Source organism: Lathyrus oleraceus, chromosome 6 (genome assembly GCF_024323335.1).
Source record: "Lathyrus oleraceus cultivar Zhongwan6 chromosome 6, CAAS_Psat_ZW6_1.0, whole genome shotgun sequence".
Taxonomy (NCBI): domain Eukaryota; kingdom Viridiplantae; phylum Streptophyta; class Magnoliopsida; order Fabales; family Fabaceae; genus Lathyrus; species Lathyrus oleraceus.
In genome coordinates this window covers 328,621,855-328,637,957 of record NC_066584.1, presented here as the reverse complement: position 1 = coordinate 328,637,957, position 16,103 = coordinate 328,621,855, and the positions used below count along the sequence as shown (strand labels likewise).

The window sequence follows — 16,103 nt, the reverse complement described above, 5'->3', positions numbered from 1 at the left end:
GGAGAAAACTCAACCTTATGTAATCAACAAGTCCACCATGTGAGAACAGCTTCAACTTGCCAGGGAGGGGTTAACCCTATAATAGGCAAGGAAGACTTACAATTCAATCAACTAAGGACAAAGGTGAGATTAACATCAACCACTAAGATAAATCAAACCTATAGCTCATGTATGAAAAGATTAACAATGGACAAAGCCAAAACAAGTGAATGGGTGAAGTTAATTGATTGTGATTATGAAAAGGGAGTCAAAGTATGATTAAGATTAATTCAAAGAAGTATTATGAAATGGAGTTTGAAAAAGTCAAGGACTTGGGTCCAGGTTTTTGGTTTGAAAACATGAAGATGTTTGCACAATATCTATGTCAAGTTTGAAATCAAAGTGTGAAAAGGTTTAGGACATAATGGGGATGAATGGATGGAAATGGATTGTAAAACTTCTTAGAAGGTTCACCTCTTGAGATCATATAGGGGATGATCCAAGTGTGTCCTTTGGAATGAACAATGGATACTAACAAACAAACAAGGATGAAATTCAAACAAAGCGGATACCGGATGCCAAACACTGGTCTTATACCAATCTCCTAAAACAGAATGGGATATCAGAAGCCACTCAATGGTCTTACACTAATCTCCTCAGAAGAAAACAAAGATGAAATATGGAAGTCAACTGCCAATCTATCTGGACTTAGGTCAACTGCACATATGCTCATAGGAATACCAATGCCACATTACAGGGACTTACAATGGATCCTCACATACAAGAACAAAAGCAACAATATGATCATAGGAAAGCAGATGCCCACTTACAGGGACTTATAACTGCATCCTCACATACAAATCAAACAGATCAAATTATGATCACAGGAAAGCAGATGCCAGCTTACAGGGACTTATAACTGCAACCTCACATACAATCAAACCAAACAACAGAAGATATGAGTGACCAATGAGGTCTTACACTCTATCCTTCCACATCACAGGAACAAATGCCAAAGGAATGGACTTACAATTGTCCTCAATGGGTAAGCAACAATAATAGCATCACCAATACAAATGAGATGATCATGCACCAATGGCAATGGATGATGATAAATGCATAAAGCATACAAGCAATCATGTGCATATGAAGCAATCAATCAATCAATGAGAATCAAACAGCACACTCTATAACCAAACAAGGAGGCTCATACAAGAGGGTTAGGCACTGAGGCCAACTGGAATAGGGTCAAAGATTTGCTCTTAACCTTGCCATTGAGAGGCTAAGGTGAAGCAGATGAAAGGATATGAGGGGTGTGCCTCATTGCTCTTATCCCTAATCAGGGAGAGCATCAAATATAAGAAAGTGTGGGAGCTCAGAAAGATGGAGCTCTTTCCACATTAGACTCTATAGATCTTGGGTTTTGATCCCAATGCTACAACCATGGAATGGGAGCAAGGAGAAGACTCACTGAATAGTAGGGGATAGGTTGCTTATCCCTATGATCTACCAATTGCCTTTCTTGAAGGACTTTTCCTGCTTGGGGACAAATTTAAACACACACAAGCATTGCCTCTTAAGAAGGACTTCAGACAGTTGCCTGGCCAAGTAACAGGCCAGGTCTTCCAGACTACATGAAGAAAAGGAATTATACCTCAAAGCAAATTGCTAAATAGCAAAGCAAAGCAAGTTCAAAGAACTTAAGCAACTAAGGGTACCTGAAATAGTCAAACTAATCAGTACACATTTCAACAGTTAAAACAAAAGGAATGGAATTAACAGTCAAACAGATAGACAAATGTGCAAAGCACAAGGCTCAAAGCTTATGAGCCAAGCAACCTACAAAACAAGGGTTAGCACATGATATATAATCAAGCTCAATCAAATTTGTATGATCTTTGAGGCATTGTTGCTTAACCTGAAACATGAACTCAATCATAAGCCCAAAAGACCACTAGGACAAGCCTAGGGTCAAAAATAAATGAGAAAGTCAAAACAGCAAAGGAAAGTCAACCAAAGTCAAGTTCAAACATTTAAGAAGCAAGCACAATTGGTCTCAAGTTCATATCATGCATCAACATCATTTCATAAACAAAAGAAGGCAAGGCATAGCAAATGAAAGCATAGAGAGGTCAACAGCAAGACTTGCATCAAAAGTCAACTCAAGCATTTTCAAAAATCACCAAATAAATCATGATCAATCCTAACACCTAGCATGGTAAGCATGTAAAATTTCATCACAATTGGACAAGTGGAAGGCAATCAATGAAAATCATGAAGTCAAAGCAAATTTGAATATGCTCAAAGAAGTCAACAGAAAAACTTAGCTCAAAACCAAACATAATCAATTCCAAAAATTACCAAATAATTCATGGTCAATCACAATCCATAACATGACATTCATATGAAATTTCAGCTCAATTGGATCATGGGAAGATGGTCAATTAAATTTAAGAAGCCAAAACAATTTCAAGTATGCACAATGAAGTCAAACATTCATGGGTCAAATTCAAAAAATCATAACTAAATGAAAACAGATGAGAAATGAATGGGATCAACACCAATGCAAAGCTCAAGATGTCTAGTATGCACATGTAAAATTTCATGATCATCCAACAAGATATGAGAATTTCCCAAATGAAATGGCAAGATGTGTCACACAAAGTCAACAATTTGGTCAAACAGGGGATAAAATCTCAAAAAATTTGGAAATGGCATAATTAATTCCAAGAAAATTCACACACAAACTAGACATATAAGAGAAGGATCATGCAAAATTTCACATCAATTAGAAGCCAGGAAGCATGTCAACAAAAATCATGAACTTGCATATCATTGGTGTGACACAAATTGTCACACCCTACTTCCAAAATTCATATCTCACAAACCACATATGATAAATGCACAAACTTTACATCAAAATGATCATGAATGAGTGTAGATTAACCACAAAAAATTTCAACTCAAATGGATGCAACATGATCATTTCACAAAAGAAATGGCAAAGGGTACAATTTTTGGTCACATGACAAGAAACCTAAAACCATCAAAAATCCAGCCACACAAAAAATAATTAAAAATCATGATAAAATAGTGGACATTCTCATGAACATGATGCAAAAAATTCCATGATTTTTGGAGTTGAAATGAGTGAGAAATGATTTTTAGAAGTTGAGTAACAATTTGAAATGAAATGAGCAAAAGAACATGATTCAATGGTCAAAGGTGGTTGACCGAGTGGCATTTTTGTGATTATATGCATCATTAAACAAAACGCTGCGTTTGAGGGAGGGAAATGAAATATTCTGATTGGCCCTCACCAATAGAACAGTAACTCGGACCAATCATGCTTCAGGGTTCAGAAATTCTGGGTTTTAACATTTTAGGGTTTTGGAAATACAGTGCAACATCTTATTCAATCATCATGAACGAAAATCCAACAGAGTTTCACAAGCAGCATGGCAATTAATCAGTTCATGCAATCACAAGCAACAACAGCAGCCAACACACATTTAAAAACATGAAATCTGGGAAAGAAACTAGGGTTTTAAAACAGCAGTAATCCTCATCATCAACAGCAAGCTCGATTCCAGATTTTTCCAGAAAACACAAATGGGACATACATTCATGGTCAGCAAGCAACATAGAACAAGAAAGTAACATTCATTTTCACTAAATCATTGTAAACAAAACAAATCGAGCAAAGGTATGTTTGGTCACAAAATTTGAAATCCAGATTTATCACAGCATAGTTAACCATTTCAAGCAATCTATAGTTCATTAGAATCAACAAAGAGTGAACTATCATGAGCATGGCATGGATTAGAGAAATAAGGTGGTCGAAACTTTACTTGATTTTGAAGAAACTTGAGATGCAGTGGTTATTTGGGTGATGTAGCTCGAAACAGATGAAGTTAATGGTTGATGATGATGACTGCTTGAAGAAAATCAGCTCGAACAACTCGATTCCACCTTGAATCTACACTTGCCATGGAAATGCCTTGAAGAAACAGAACCCGAAAATTGACTTCCAGCTGGTGTTTGTTGCTCGAAAAAGCTTCCAAATATTGTCCAGATGATGGAACAATGAAGAGAACTCGAGGGTTTTGAGAGTTTTTGCAGAAAAATGTAAAAGTGTGAAAAATGGAAAAAAGAGAGAGTGAGAGTTTCTGTGCGTTTTCAGGCTGCTGCTAGGGTTACAATGGCCAGAAAATGCAACTTATATTTGCTGTTTAAGCTTGGCTAATGATGTGCTAACAAGGATTAGCTTAAATGAAGTGAAATGCATAATTTGCTAATTTGAACCAATGCACATGGAGGGTGTAGAGGTCTGCACGAATTGGGCCTTTGAGCATGCTTCAAATATCAATTAAAACAAATCCCAAATGGCCAAAGTGAGTGAAAATGTTTAATTTCAAAAGTCAACTTTTGGTCAAACTTGAATTTAAATGAAACAAGTCCAAAAATGCCATTTTGATCCATAGATTTTTGGCACATGAAATTTATATTTTTGGAAAGAGGAGATGAAATGTGGTTTGTAGGAAAAAACCCCACCAAAATTGGCCAAATGGTTCATGAGATATGGCCCTTTGAAGTTCACAAATTTTTTGAAATTGAATTGATCATATCTTGCAAACCATACATGGGATTTGAGAGTTCTTGGACTTTTTGAAAATGGGAGAACAAGATCTTCAACTTTTATGTTGGGCAAAAATTCATTTGGAGCTTGTATCATGATGTAAGTTTAAGATCAAGAAGTTTCCACTTTTGGCAGTTGAAATTACAGGTCCACTTTCTATTTCTGGAAATTTTCTGTTTGACTTGATTTTCTTCCATGATGAGGTTTGACATGATATATGAGGCTTGTATAAGCATGAATGAGCTCCTTCAAATCAATTCCATCCATCAAATCATTGATTAAATCAACAGTTGACCAAGTTTGACTTTTCTAGGGTTTTGGGTGACTGGAGCATTTCTGATGAATTCCAAACCCTAATTCCTTGAGAACTTGATTTCAAATGATGTCCCAATTCATATGAACTCTTGATTATTGATCATGGTGCCCAAATTCTGCAAGAATGGCCACCATCCACTGCTTTGACTGACCGATGACTGACTTTGACCTAATTGCTGATGATTGCTTCAACTGCAAGCAACAAGGTTAAACTGACAATATTTTTGTACTTTTTGGTTAGTAAACATATGAAAAGCAAAGATATACAAATGCAAGGCATGCTTGGTGATCAAGAACCAACTCACAAAGCAACCTACCCACTAGGAGGGAAACTAGGGCATGCAGTGATCCTTGAGGCCATGATATGATATGATATGGGCCATGAGGGATCTTAGGGCCAAAATTGGGGTCTTACAGATCTCACCTTCATCCTTTTGGTGATGGTGATTGTGGATTCATTATCATCCTTTTGGTGATAACGAGTTCTGTTGTGTTGTAGTGCCTTCATCCTTTTGGTGATGGTGACTATCGACTTATTATCATCCTTTTGGTGGTAACAAGTTTTGTCTTTTAATTATGCCTTCATCCTTTTGGTGATGGTGATTGTTGACTTATTATCATCCTTTTGGTGATAACAAGTTTGTCTTGGTCTTACCTTCATCCTTTTGGTGATGGTGATCAATTGTGTTGTGTGCTTATTATCATCCTTTTGGTGATAATAAGTTTTGTCATTTAACAATACCTTCATCCTTTTGGTGATGGTGATTGTTGACTTATTATCATCCTTTTGGTGATAACAAGTCTGTGTCTTGATCCTACCCTCATCCTTTTGGTGATGGTGATCAATTGCGTGTGTGCTTATTATCATCCTTTTGGTGATAACGAGCTTTGTCGTTTGACAATACCTTCATCCTTTTGGTGATGGTGATTGTTGACTTCTTATCATCCTTTTGGTGATAACAAGTTTGTGTCTTGGTCCCACCTTCATCCTTTTGGTGATGGTGATCAATTGTGTGTGTGACTTATTATCATCCTTTTGGTGGTAACAAGTTTTGTCGTTTGACAATACCTTCATCCTTTTGGTGATGGTAATTGTTGACTTATTATCATCCTTTTGGTGATAACAAGTTTGTGTCTTCATCCTACCTTCATCCTTTTGGTGATGGTGATCAATTGTGTGTTTGCTTATTATCATCCTTTTGGTGATAACAAGCTTTTGTCTTGATCTTACCTTCATCCTTTTGGTGAGGGTGATCAATTGTGTTGTGTGCTTATTATCATCCTTTTGGTGGTAACAAGTTTTGTTTTTAATTATACCTTCATCCTTTTGGTGATGGTGATTGTGTTGACTTATTATCATCCTTTTGGTGATAACAAGTTTGTTGTGTGACTATACCTTCATCCTTTTGGTGATGGCGATCATTGGGTTTCGACTTATTATCATCCTTTTGGTGATAACAAGTTTTGTTGTTGGATCTCACCTTTATCCTTTTGGTAACGGTGATCTCTGAAGTTGATGAGTCAACTATCATCCTTTTGGTGATAGCCTTGATATTATACTCTCTGTTAATGGAAACTTTATCAGAATAACCATCATCCTTTTGGTGATGATTACTTTTGAAGCTCAACTTATCCATCATCCTTTTGGTGATGACGATCCTGACAATCGTGGTGAATTACTATCATCCTTTTGGTGATAGCAGTTAAATCCACTGTCATCCTTTTGGTGTCAGAAAACATGCACATTTGCCTTTACATCAGAAAAAACCCTGTGCAAGATTTGAATGTTGACTCGAGGGTTGGCATTGATTTGACATTCTACCCCTATTACCTTGGTGCTGTTAGAATCCATTGCATTTTCATCTGCATCTCCCCATTGCATTCCAGAGGATAAAATTTGGATCCTTTCGTATTTAATTACCTTCCACCGCGAATGTATGATGACCATTGTCATTCTTACTTTTTAGTTCAAGATAATTAAATAGGGGCAGCTGTCGTACCCCAATTTTGTCCGGGCATATTTAAATTATCATAGAATCGATTTCATTTTTATTATAGCATCATATGCATAACATGACATACATCTGCATCATGAATAATGCCTGAAATGTCAGTCGGAACGAATCTATTTGAGAATACAGAAAAATCGGTTGAATCGTCAAAATTTGAGAAAAGACTGTATTTTTAATGAGTATGTGTGGTCCTGACAATTTTAGCATGACCGATTCATTTTTTGATTAAATTTGTACTCGATTTTTATTTTTTTAATTGGTCAAATATTCAAATTTTAGTTAGTTGTAAGTATTAGCTATTTAATTAAGTTTTGATTAGTTTTTTTATATATTAGTTTATTCAATTAAATATTAGTTAGATTTTCTAAAATATTAGTTAATTTTTTTTTAAATAGGTAGAATTTATTTTAATTAAATGTCAATTAGTTTTTTTTTATGTTTTTATGAGATTGCTAAAATAAATAATTATGAATATATATTTTAGACATTGGATTCTCTTTAAGAAAAATAAAAATGATAATAATTGAAAATTTGTTGGATAGTTGGGACAGCTGTAACAGATTCTCTCTTGACTCCACTTTCTCCCCACTCAGTAACCACTCTCAGCTCACACAAATCGCTCTGCAAAAATTCACCACACTCCACTCACTCCCACTATCTCTCCACTACCAACAAACATTCAGCAGAAAAAAACAAAAAAACCCTTCCAACTCTCTCACTCACTCTCTGCGAAAATCTTCCTCACAATCACTCTCTTTAAAAGACTCACTCTCCCTCTCTCAGAGAGATCGATCACACTCTCACCCTCAAAAAACCCTAGCCGCAATTGTCTTCTCCTTCACCGTCAAAACCCCGTCTCCTCTCACAAAACCCACGCACAACCCTCAAAAATCCCTTCGCTTTCCGCCGGTAACCCCCAATCGCCCTTTCCTCTTCATCTCCAAGCCACCGTCACCCTTCAAAGACCACACGCGACCTTCACCCTCCACCGCTCACGATTCCGACCCACACTCTGAATCGCCGCCGCCATCCATCACCACTTCATGCCGCTTCTGCTACAAACCACCCACAGCCACCACGCTTCAATAACCGGCAAAATTCATACCCACCTTCAAACCGCCGAAACCCCTTTCGTTTCACCATCAATCTTCTTCTCCACCTTACCGCCGCAAACCCTTCATCGTTCATCTTCATCTTCCTCAACAACCGTAATATACCCATCCACCACCAGCTCAACCATCATGGAAACGTGAATCTCAAAACCCCTCGCCTTTGTTCGTACTGGATCTGTTCCGTCATCACCGAGGATTTCCTTTCGGCTCCGTTTCCGCATACCAGAGACGCTTACGACAACATGAATGGCTCGGTCGTTATCATGTAGTGGCAATCCCAATTTGCAACAATAATGTCAACGCAAAGCGAATCGCCGTAATCGGTTCTATTCCGTTTAAGCAGTAGCCGGTACATCAGCAGCATCGGTTCGTCATTGGGGTAATATCTCGGTTCCAATTTTTGTATTTTACTTTGTATAAAGTCTTTGTCGGTACAATTCCTGATTTGGGATGTGTAATCAATTTGAAGTTTGTAGTTTGCAGTTTGTTTTGTGTTGTGACTGTTTTTCCTTCTAGCTTGGGTAGATAGATTGCAAATCATATAAACAAGTTGAATTAAGGTGTTGATTGATTGACTTCATTTTTATGTTACATCCTGTTATGAGTTTTTCGATTCAGTCCTGTTATGAGATTTCAAGTCCGTCCTGTTATGAGTTTTCGAGTCCAAATCATTTGTTGCTTGTTGCTTCAGTGTATGTCTTAAAACTTTGTTTGGTTTTTACATTGTTCTATTTTTGAAAAAATATTAAGTAAAATTTGTTCTTAAGTGGATTGATTAATGCATCTCTGGGATATATCAGTAGTTTTTTTGTTTTTAAGTTATTGCTATTCTGCTTTGTTTCGATGGTGATCAAGTTAGAAGGGTAATTGTTGTAGAGATGGATTTTGATCACATAGCTTTTCTTCTGTTTCTGGTCATATAAGCAACCTATGTGTAAAACTGTGTGCTATTGGTGATAACGGTTAAGATCTTCAATCTGATTTTGAGTTGTAGCAAATGATTTCATCATTCTGTCATGTTGTTTCTTAAACGGTTTTTGAGTTTAAAAGTAGTTTCTACAGGATAAATCTTAAAGCTTATTCCCATTTCTTTTGGCTGTCCTAATTTTGTGATTATTACTATGATTCCTGGGATAGCCTTTAAAATGTTTTGGGGGTGGAAGCATTACATAAGCAACCCGGCCTTTGTCCTAACCGAGCTTGTTCATATATTAAAACCAAGATTTTGTTTTCACTTTATTTTGAGAAAAAATCCTTTGGTATTTGCTTATATAAAAGTCTTTCTGTTATTTCTCTGAGAATGGTTTAGTTTCAATCCTATCATATGACCATGTTACTAAGTTATTGGGGCGTTATTATGGTGTACATAAATGTTAGCCCAATCCTGTGCATCACTACTAATTTCTGATAACCTGAAAGCATAAAAATAATAATTTATGTTTGAATTTGAAATCCAGTTTTAAATCCGTGAATCCAACAATTTCATGTCATCTATGCCGCCGAATTTCGATAGATCAAAAGAATATTTTCACCGTGTTTGAGTTTCACTAATCCTTGTTATCTCGCATAAGCCGGTTCGAGCACATCACTTTAAATTAAATAAATCCACATTGTCAATCATTTTTATTTGTTTTCTTAAAAGTTAAGTAATTGGACTTTTTAATTCATTTCAAATTAATTAGATTAACCAAATTTTAATGAGTTAATAATTGAAGGATTTTCTCATCAAACCATTTTTTTTTCATAAACCATTTTCAATTTGACTTTCAATTTCATTTCATCATCCAACACAAGCCACCTATTTTCAAAATAAACACAAATCATTTTCTTCAAATAACTCAATTTCAAAACCATTTTCTATTTTAGTGATAAACTTGGGATGAAAAGGAGATAGTAAGCGTACGCTTCACTATTTCTCAAGCACTTGAACAATTGGCGTACGCCATATTGCGTGAGTTCTTGTCACCCGATTAAACCCTAATAATCATACAAAATTCAAACCATTTTTCCAAACCAACTCAATTCCAAAAGAATTTTCCATTAAACATAAAATTTGGGATGAAAAGGAGATAGGAAGCGTACGCTTCATTATTTCTCAAGCACTTGAATAATTGGCGTACGCCATATTGCGCGAGTTCTTGTCATCCGATTAAACCTTAATTACACAATTTCAAATCACTTTTCCAAAATCAAATATAATTTCTAAACTCAAATCAATTTTCAAACCATTCAACTTCTAAAAGATTTTTCTCTTTTAAATATAACTTGGGATGAAAAGGAGATAGGAAGCGTACGCTTCACTATTTCTCAAGCACTCGAATAATTGGCGTACGCCATATTGCGCGAGTTCTTGTCACCCGATTAAACCTTAACCCAACAACTTCAAATCATAATATTTCAAAACATTTCTACAAATTCCAAATCCTTTTAATTCCATATTTCAGATGAAAAGAGGATAGGAGGCGTACGCCTCACTATCTTTCGATTATTCGAATAATTGGCGTACGCCACATTGCTTGAATCTTCGTCATCAAATTAAAAACCTTAATCATATACATTCAAACCTCATTTTCTAAATCAATTACAAATCCTGCAAACATTTAATCCTATATTTCAGATGAAAAGAGGATAGGAGGCGTACGCCTCACTATCTTTCGATTATTCGAATAATTGGCGTACGCCACATTGCTCGAATCTTCGTCATCAAACACAATCGAATAAACTCAAATCATACCAAATCCAAACCTACCAATCCAAAATACAAATCAAATACAATATCCAAACATATCTTTCTTAAATTAAACTTCGGATGACAAAAGATGGGAGGCGTACGCCTCGCCATCTCTCGATTATTTGAATAATTGGCGTACGCCATATTGCACAAGTTATCGACTTCCGATTAAAACACGCTAAATAAACTTGGATAAGGGAATAGGAGGCGCACGCCTCATTATTCTTTGAGTAAGCAAGTAGGAGGCGTACGCCTCACTACCGTGCGTATTCAACATCCACAAACAAACTTTCAAAATAATTCGAATGAAAAAGGAGTAGAAGGCGGATGCCTTATTACTCCTCGAAAGAATTGGACAATTGGTGAACACCACATTGCTCAATCTTTCGTCGTTTCTTCAAAAAAAACACCTCCAAAATTAAACCTAACTTCTCGCCCCCGTGCGATCGAAACCAATCAACCAACAAACACATCAATTCAACCTGTCACCCCCGCGTGACCAAAACCCTTTCAAAACGAACACTGTCAATCCTTTCTAATGCGCACAACAAACCAGTGCTAGAGCCTCCCCCGAGAGTAGACATGCCAACGTTTAGCCGTTAGAACGCCGACCTACACAGTCGTTCATCAAAACAAAACACACCAAATATTCGTAGTAGCCCGAACTACGAATGCTCTGATTTCCTTATTGCACCATAAGGATACGTAGGCAGGAGATTGCTGTATCTTCGCGAGCACACTAATAAAAAACCTCCCATTTCCCCCTCCTGAGGTCTTCATCCATATCTATCATCAACTCTAATCACTCGAAGCAAGCAAATAACAGTCAATTAACAGTCAAATAGCAAAATCAGACTAAGAGGTTCCCGTTGAGTACAACGGACGTAAGGGGTGCTAATACCTTCCCCTTGCGTAATCGACTCCCGAACCCAAATATGGTTGCGACGACCATTATTCTTATCTTTAAAGGTTTTCTCGATATTTTCCTATTCCTTCATTGGAATGAATAAAGTTCGGTGGCGACTCTGTTACGAACAACATTTTTTCCGCGTCCTATCGCGAGGGATCGCATTTTTGAGGTGCGACAAATGCATCTCAACGGTAAAGAAACATATTATATATGTTGTCGCACTCCAAACTCGACTGTCACTATAATCAGACATTGGGTATTGTATGTACGATCTCCATATAAACTGTCATAATTAATATAATTGTCATAATATAAATAAGAACTTTAGATAAGTTGAATATTATAATGTACCAGACTTACATCATTTTCTTCCATGTGTTCAATTGCAACTCGGTACCTACGTAGATGATGACGAGGATTATTTTCGTAATGCATACCTCGTTTACACCATCTTGCGTTTACAAAAAAATATTAATGTTATGTATAATTTACTGTGAGAACAATAAAGTGCATTCAATGAAATTGAGTACCTTAATGCATACGGATGTGATGGAACCTCAGTACTAACAGGGGCAAACAACTGTATATGTGTGAATTCCTAGACACTGACTAATACAACACAACCTCTTATGCTCTTCACTCCTTTCTGGGTTGCCTTGCACATATGTCTATATAATGTTACCAGACAAGCAGAACCTCAACTGTATGTGTTACATTTTTCCAGGTCTCCTACTAAGAGTAACCAAGATGAATGCAATAAATTGTGACTCTTATCTGGCATTAAGAATGTAGAAATTAATAGTAAAATATAGACTTTTGCATGCAAAATATTTTCCGCTTCCGTGGGGGAAGAATTATTTTTTAGTTGTGTTAATAGAGTTTCTAACCAAACAATTTTCACAGGAGCCCCATTTTTATCTGAAGTTATCGGTTCTACGCCTAAATTCTCCATGTAAACATTGTTAGTTACATTAGTTGGCTCATTAACAGGTTTACCGTTAATTCATAGACCGAGTAACATACTCACATCCTCCAGTGTAATAGTACATTCACCAGTTGATAAATGAAAAGTATGTTTCTCGGGTCTCTATCTCTCTAGTAACACAATAACTAGTTTGGAGTCTATTTTTAAACTAGATATTTTTGCTACTTTAGAAAAACCGGTTTGTTCTAAATACAGTACTATAATAATACTTGGTTGATTATGAGTATGGGAATGGACCCGGAGCCTAGTGTCTTCCTGAAATGTAATAAAAATCATAATGAATATTTTTGATGATGAGAAGCTGAATTTATAAAAAAATTAAGCAATACGTAGACTTACATATTCTGCAATGTTTGCTGCTGTTCCACAATGTGATTCTCCCATCCACAATAAAGACATTTTATAGATATGAATTTGAAGAAAATATTTTACAATGCAAAGATTTGAAGAAAATATTTGATGATGAGAAGCTCATTTATAGGGTAGAAAAATAATAAAATATTGTTGATTGAACACAACACTGCATGCATGTAAAAGCTGGGTTGCATTTTCCCTTCCAAGATTCCCTGGTCGATGAGACTGTGCATTGTAAAAGCTCCATGCATTTTGACACGTCCAATCAATGGTTGAGCTAGGCCTGCATGCATTTTGACTCGTCCAATTAATGGGTGAGTTATGCCTGCATGCGTTTTTACTAGTCCAACCAATGGTCGTTATAGGCCTGCATGCGTTTTTACTCGTCCAATCAATGATCGAGTTAGGGTTTAGGGTTTTGTCTTCTTCCAACCATTGAAAATCGTTTTTTGACTATAAAATAGGTCTTTAGTAGTATTCTCAGTCAACATTCCAACTCCCCTTCATTCATATCTAATATCCAAATGGCTCAAAGAAATTTAGTTGTGTCTATTCATTATAACGGAATTATTTTCACAGATGTTAATGAGAGATTCTCATTAAGAAATACAAATATCCATTTATTCAAAATCCACATCAATTTTGATTTCCATCATCTAAAAGATCGAATTGAAAAAAAGTTGCAAAGTCGCGTTGAAGAAATTATTTATCGCCATCCATTAATTAATGGAGACGATGATGCCATCTTTTACGTAATGACACCTATTGAGAATGACGAGGAAGTCAAGTCCATGTTTCAATGTCACATAACATTTTCTCAATTACCCACCACTGAGATATATGTTCGTCTACTTGAAAATCTTGAAACATATCCAACACAATCCATACAGTCACACCAGTACAGAATGAGTCAAACCACTGACGAAGAACCGACTCAAAATAATGAACCTTTCATACAGAATGAAGAGGTTGGCGAAGACAGTGAGGATGATCAAGAAGAGGTCCAATTTGAAGATCTATTTTGTGCTAGCGATGATGATGGCAATGAAGACCTCATCGACACACCTACCGTAGCAATAAGAGCTCAACTGATTAGTTTGTACAATTCACATGTTCACATGCAAAATATAAGTTTGGATGATGCTGAACTGATCTCTGTTTTTGGGAGTTTCACACCAATTCACATTGTTGATGACATAGAGGAGGGCATGGAGTTTGTTGAAGTGTGTGTTGTTGCGTTGCAACAATGGCATATAAAAGGTAGTCTAGATTATTCATTGACTAAATCTGACAATGTATGTTATGTCATCAAATGTAAATTTTTTGCATGCAAATTCAAATGCAGGGCTTCTTTGCGTAAGGGGAACTCAAAGTGGAAGATTGGTAAGTTTAGTGGGCCTCATACATGCACAACCACTTATATGTCACAAGATCATAGAAAACTCAATTTAGAAATGATTAGTAAGAGCATAATAGAGCTTGTTAATTGCGACGCTTCTCTTAAGGTGAAGGTGATCATCGCTCATGTTGCAGAAAAATACATGTACATAATATCGTACAAAAAGGCATGGATTGCAAAGTGTAAGGCAATTGAGTCGTTGTATGGAAATTGTGAGACATCTTACAACAATCTACCACCGTGGATACTGGTAATGAAAACATATCTTCCAGGTACTATTATAGAATTACAATCCTTACCTGTGATTTAAAAAGATGGATCACAATTGGGTGACCAAAGGATCTCCCATCATCTATTTTTGGCGTTTCGACCATGTATACGTGGTTTCGCCTGTTGTAAACCTATTGTGCAGGTTGATGGAACATGGTTGTATGGCAAGTATAAAGGGACTCTGTTGATGGTTGTGGCACATGATGGGAACGAGAACATTTTTCCAATGACGTTCGCATTAGTTGAAGGTGAGGCAAAGGATGCTTGGAGTTTCTTCCTTAAGAATTTGAGAATACATGTTACTCCATAAGCAAATTTGTGTCTTATATCATACAGGCATGAATCAATAAAGAGTGCATATAACAATCCTGAAAATGGATGGAAAGATCCCCCATCTTCACACGTCTATTGCATTAGACACATTGCACAAAACTTCATGCGTGAGATTAATGACAGGGAACTGTGCAAAAAAGTTATTAACATGGGTTATGCCTTGACAGAGGCGACATTTAACTACTATCGCAGGGAAATCCGAAGAACAAACAACGACACTTTATCATGGATAGACAACATCCCTCGGGAGAAGTTGGCAATGACATATGACGAAGGGCAATGCTGGGGTCACATGACAACTAATCTAGCAGAAGCAATGAACTCCGTACTCAAAGAAACCTGAAACCTTCCAATCACTTCATTGTTAAAGTCTACGTACTATCGATTAGGATCACTATTTGGTAAAAGAGGTCATCAATGGACAAAAATGTTGGCCTTTGACCAAGTTTTCACTGATAATTGCAACAAGGGGATGGCTGAAAAAGTTAGTAAAGCTAACACACATAACGTAATGCAATTCTATCGCGAGAGGTTCTATTCCATGGTCCATGAAAAGATTAATCAGAATAATGGTCGACCAATCGTTACTTTCAGCGTTGATCTTAGGAAACAACATTGCGATTGTGGGAAATTTCAGACATTTCACTTACCTTGCTCCCATGTAATCGCAACATGTTCGAGTATATGCCAGGACTACTCCATTCACATACTAGACGTGTTCAAAATTCTTAACGTCTTCAAGGTCTACAAGGAGAGTTTCCTAGGACTTTCCCATGAGGAGAATTGGTCATAATATGAAGGATTTACTCTTTGCCACGACGACTCTATGAGAAGGAGGAAGAAAGGCACCCAACCAGCACTCAGATTAGAACCGAAATGGACAACGTTGAAAAGGAAAAGAGAAGGTGTGGGATTTACTGCGAAATAGGACACATGCGTAGGAAATGTCCAACTGTTGCAGGACCCTCTAAATGATTATGCTATTTTTTTGTTATCAACTATTATGCACGTACTATGTTATCAACCCTTGTGTATTTATAATGTCTTTTGGGAACAAACATTAT

General features: G+C 36.6%; 1 protein-coding gene across 1 annotated transcript; it reads left to right on the top strand.

The window, feature by feature from the left end:
- Nucleotides 1-13,792: 13,792 nt before the first annotated feature.
- On the top strand, nt 13,793-15,382 carry LOC127095488 (uncharacterized). Its single transcript, XM_051034169.1, has 3 exons — nt 13,793-14,686; nt 14,849-14,937; nt 15,043-15,382. The coding sequence occupies exons 1-3, from the start codon at nt 13,793-13,795 to the stop codon at nt 15,380-15,382; spliced, it is 1,323 nt and encodes a 440-aa protein (XP_050890126.1).
- The last annotated feature ends 721 nt before the right edge of the window (nt 15,383-16,103 follow it).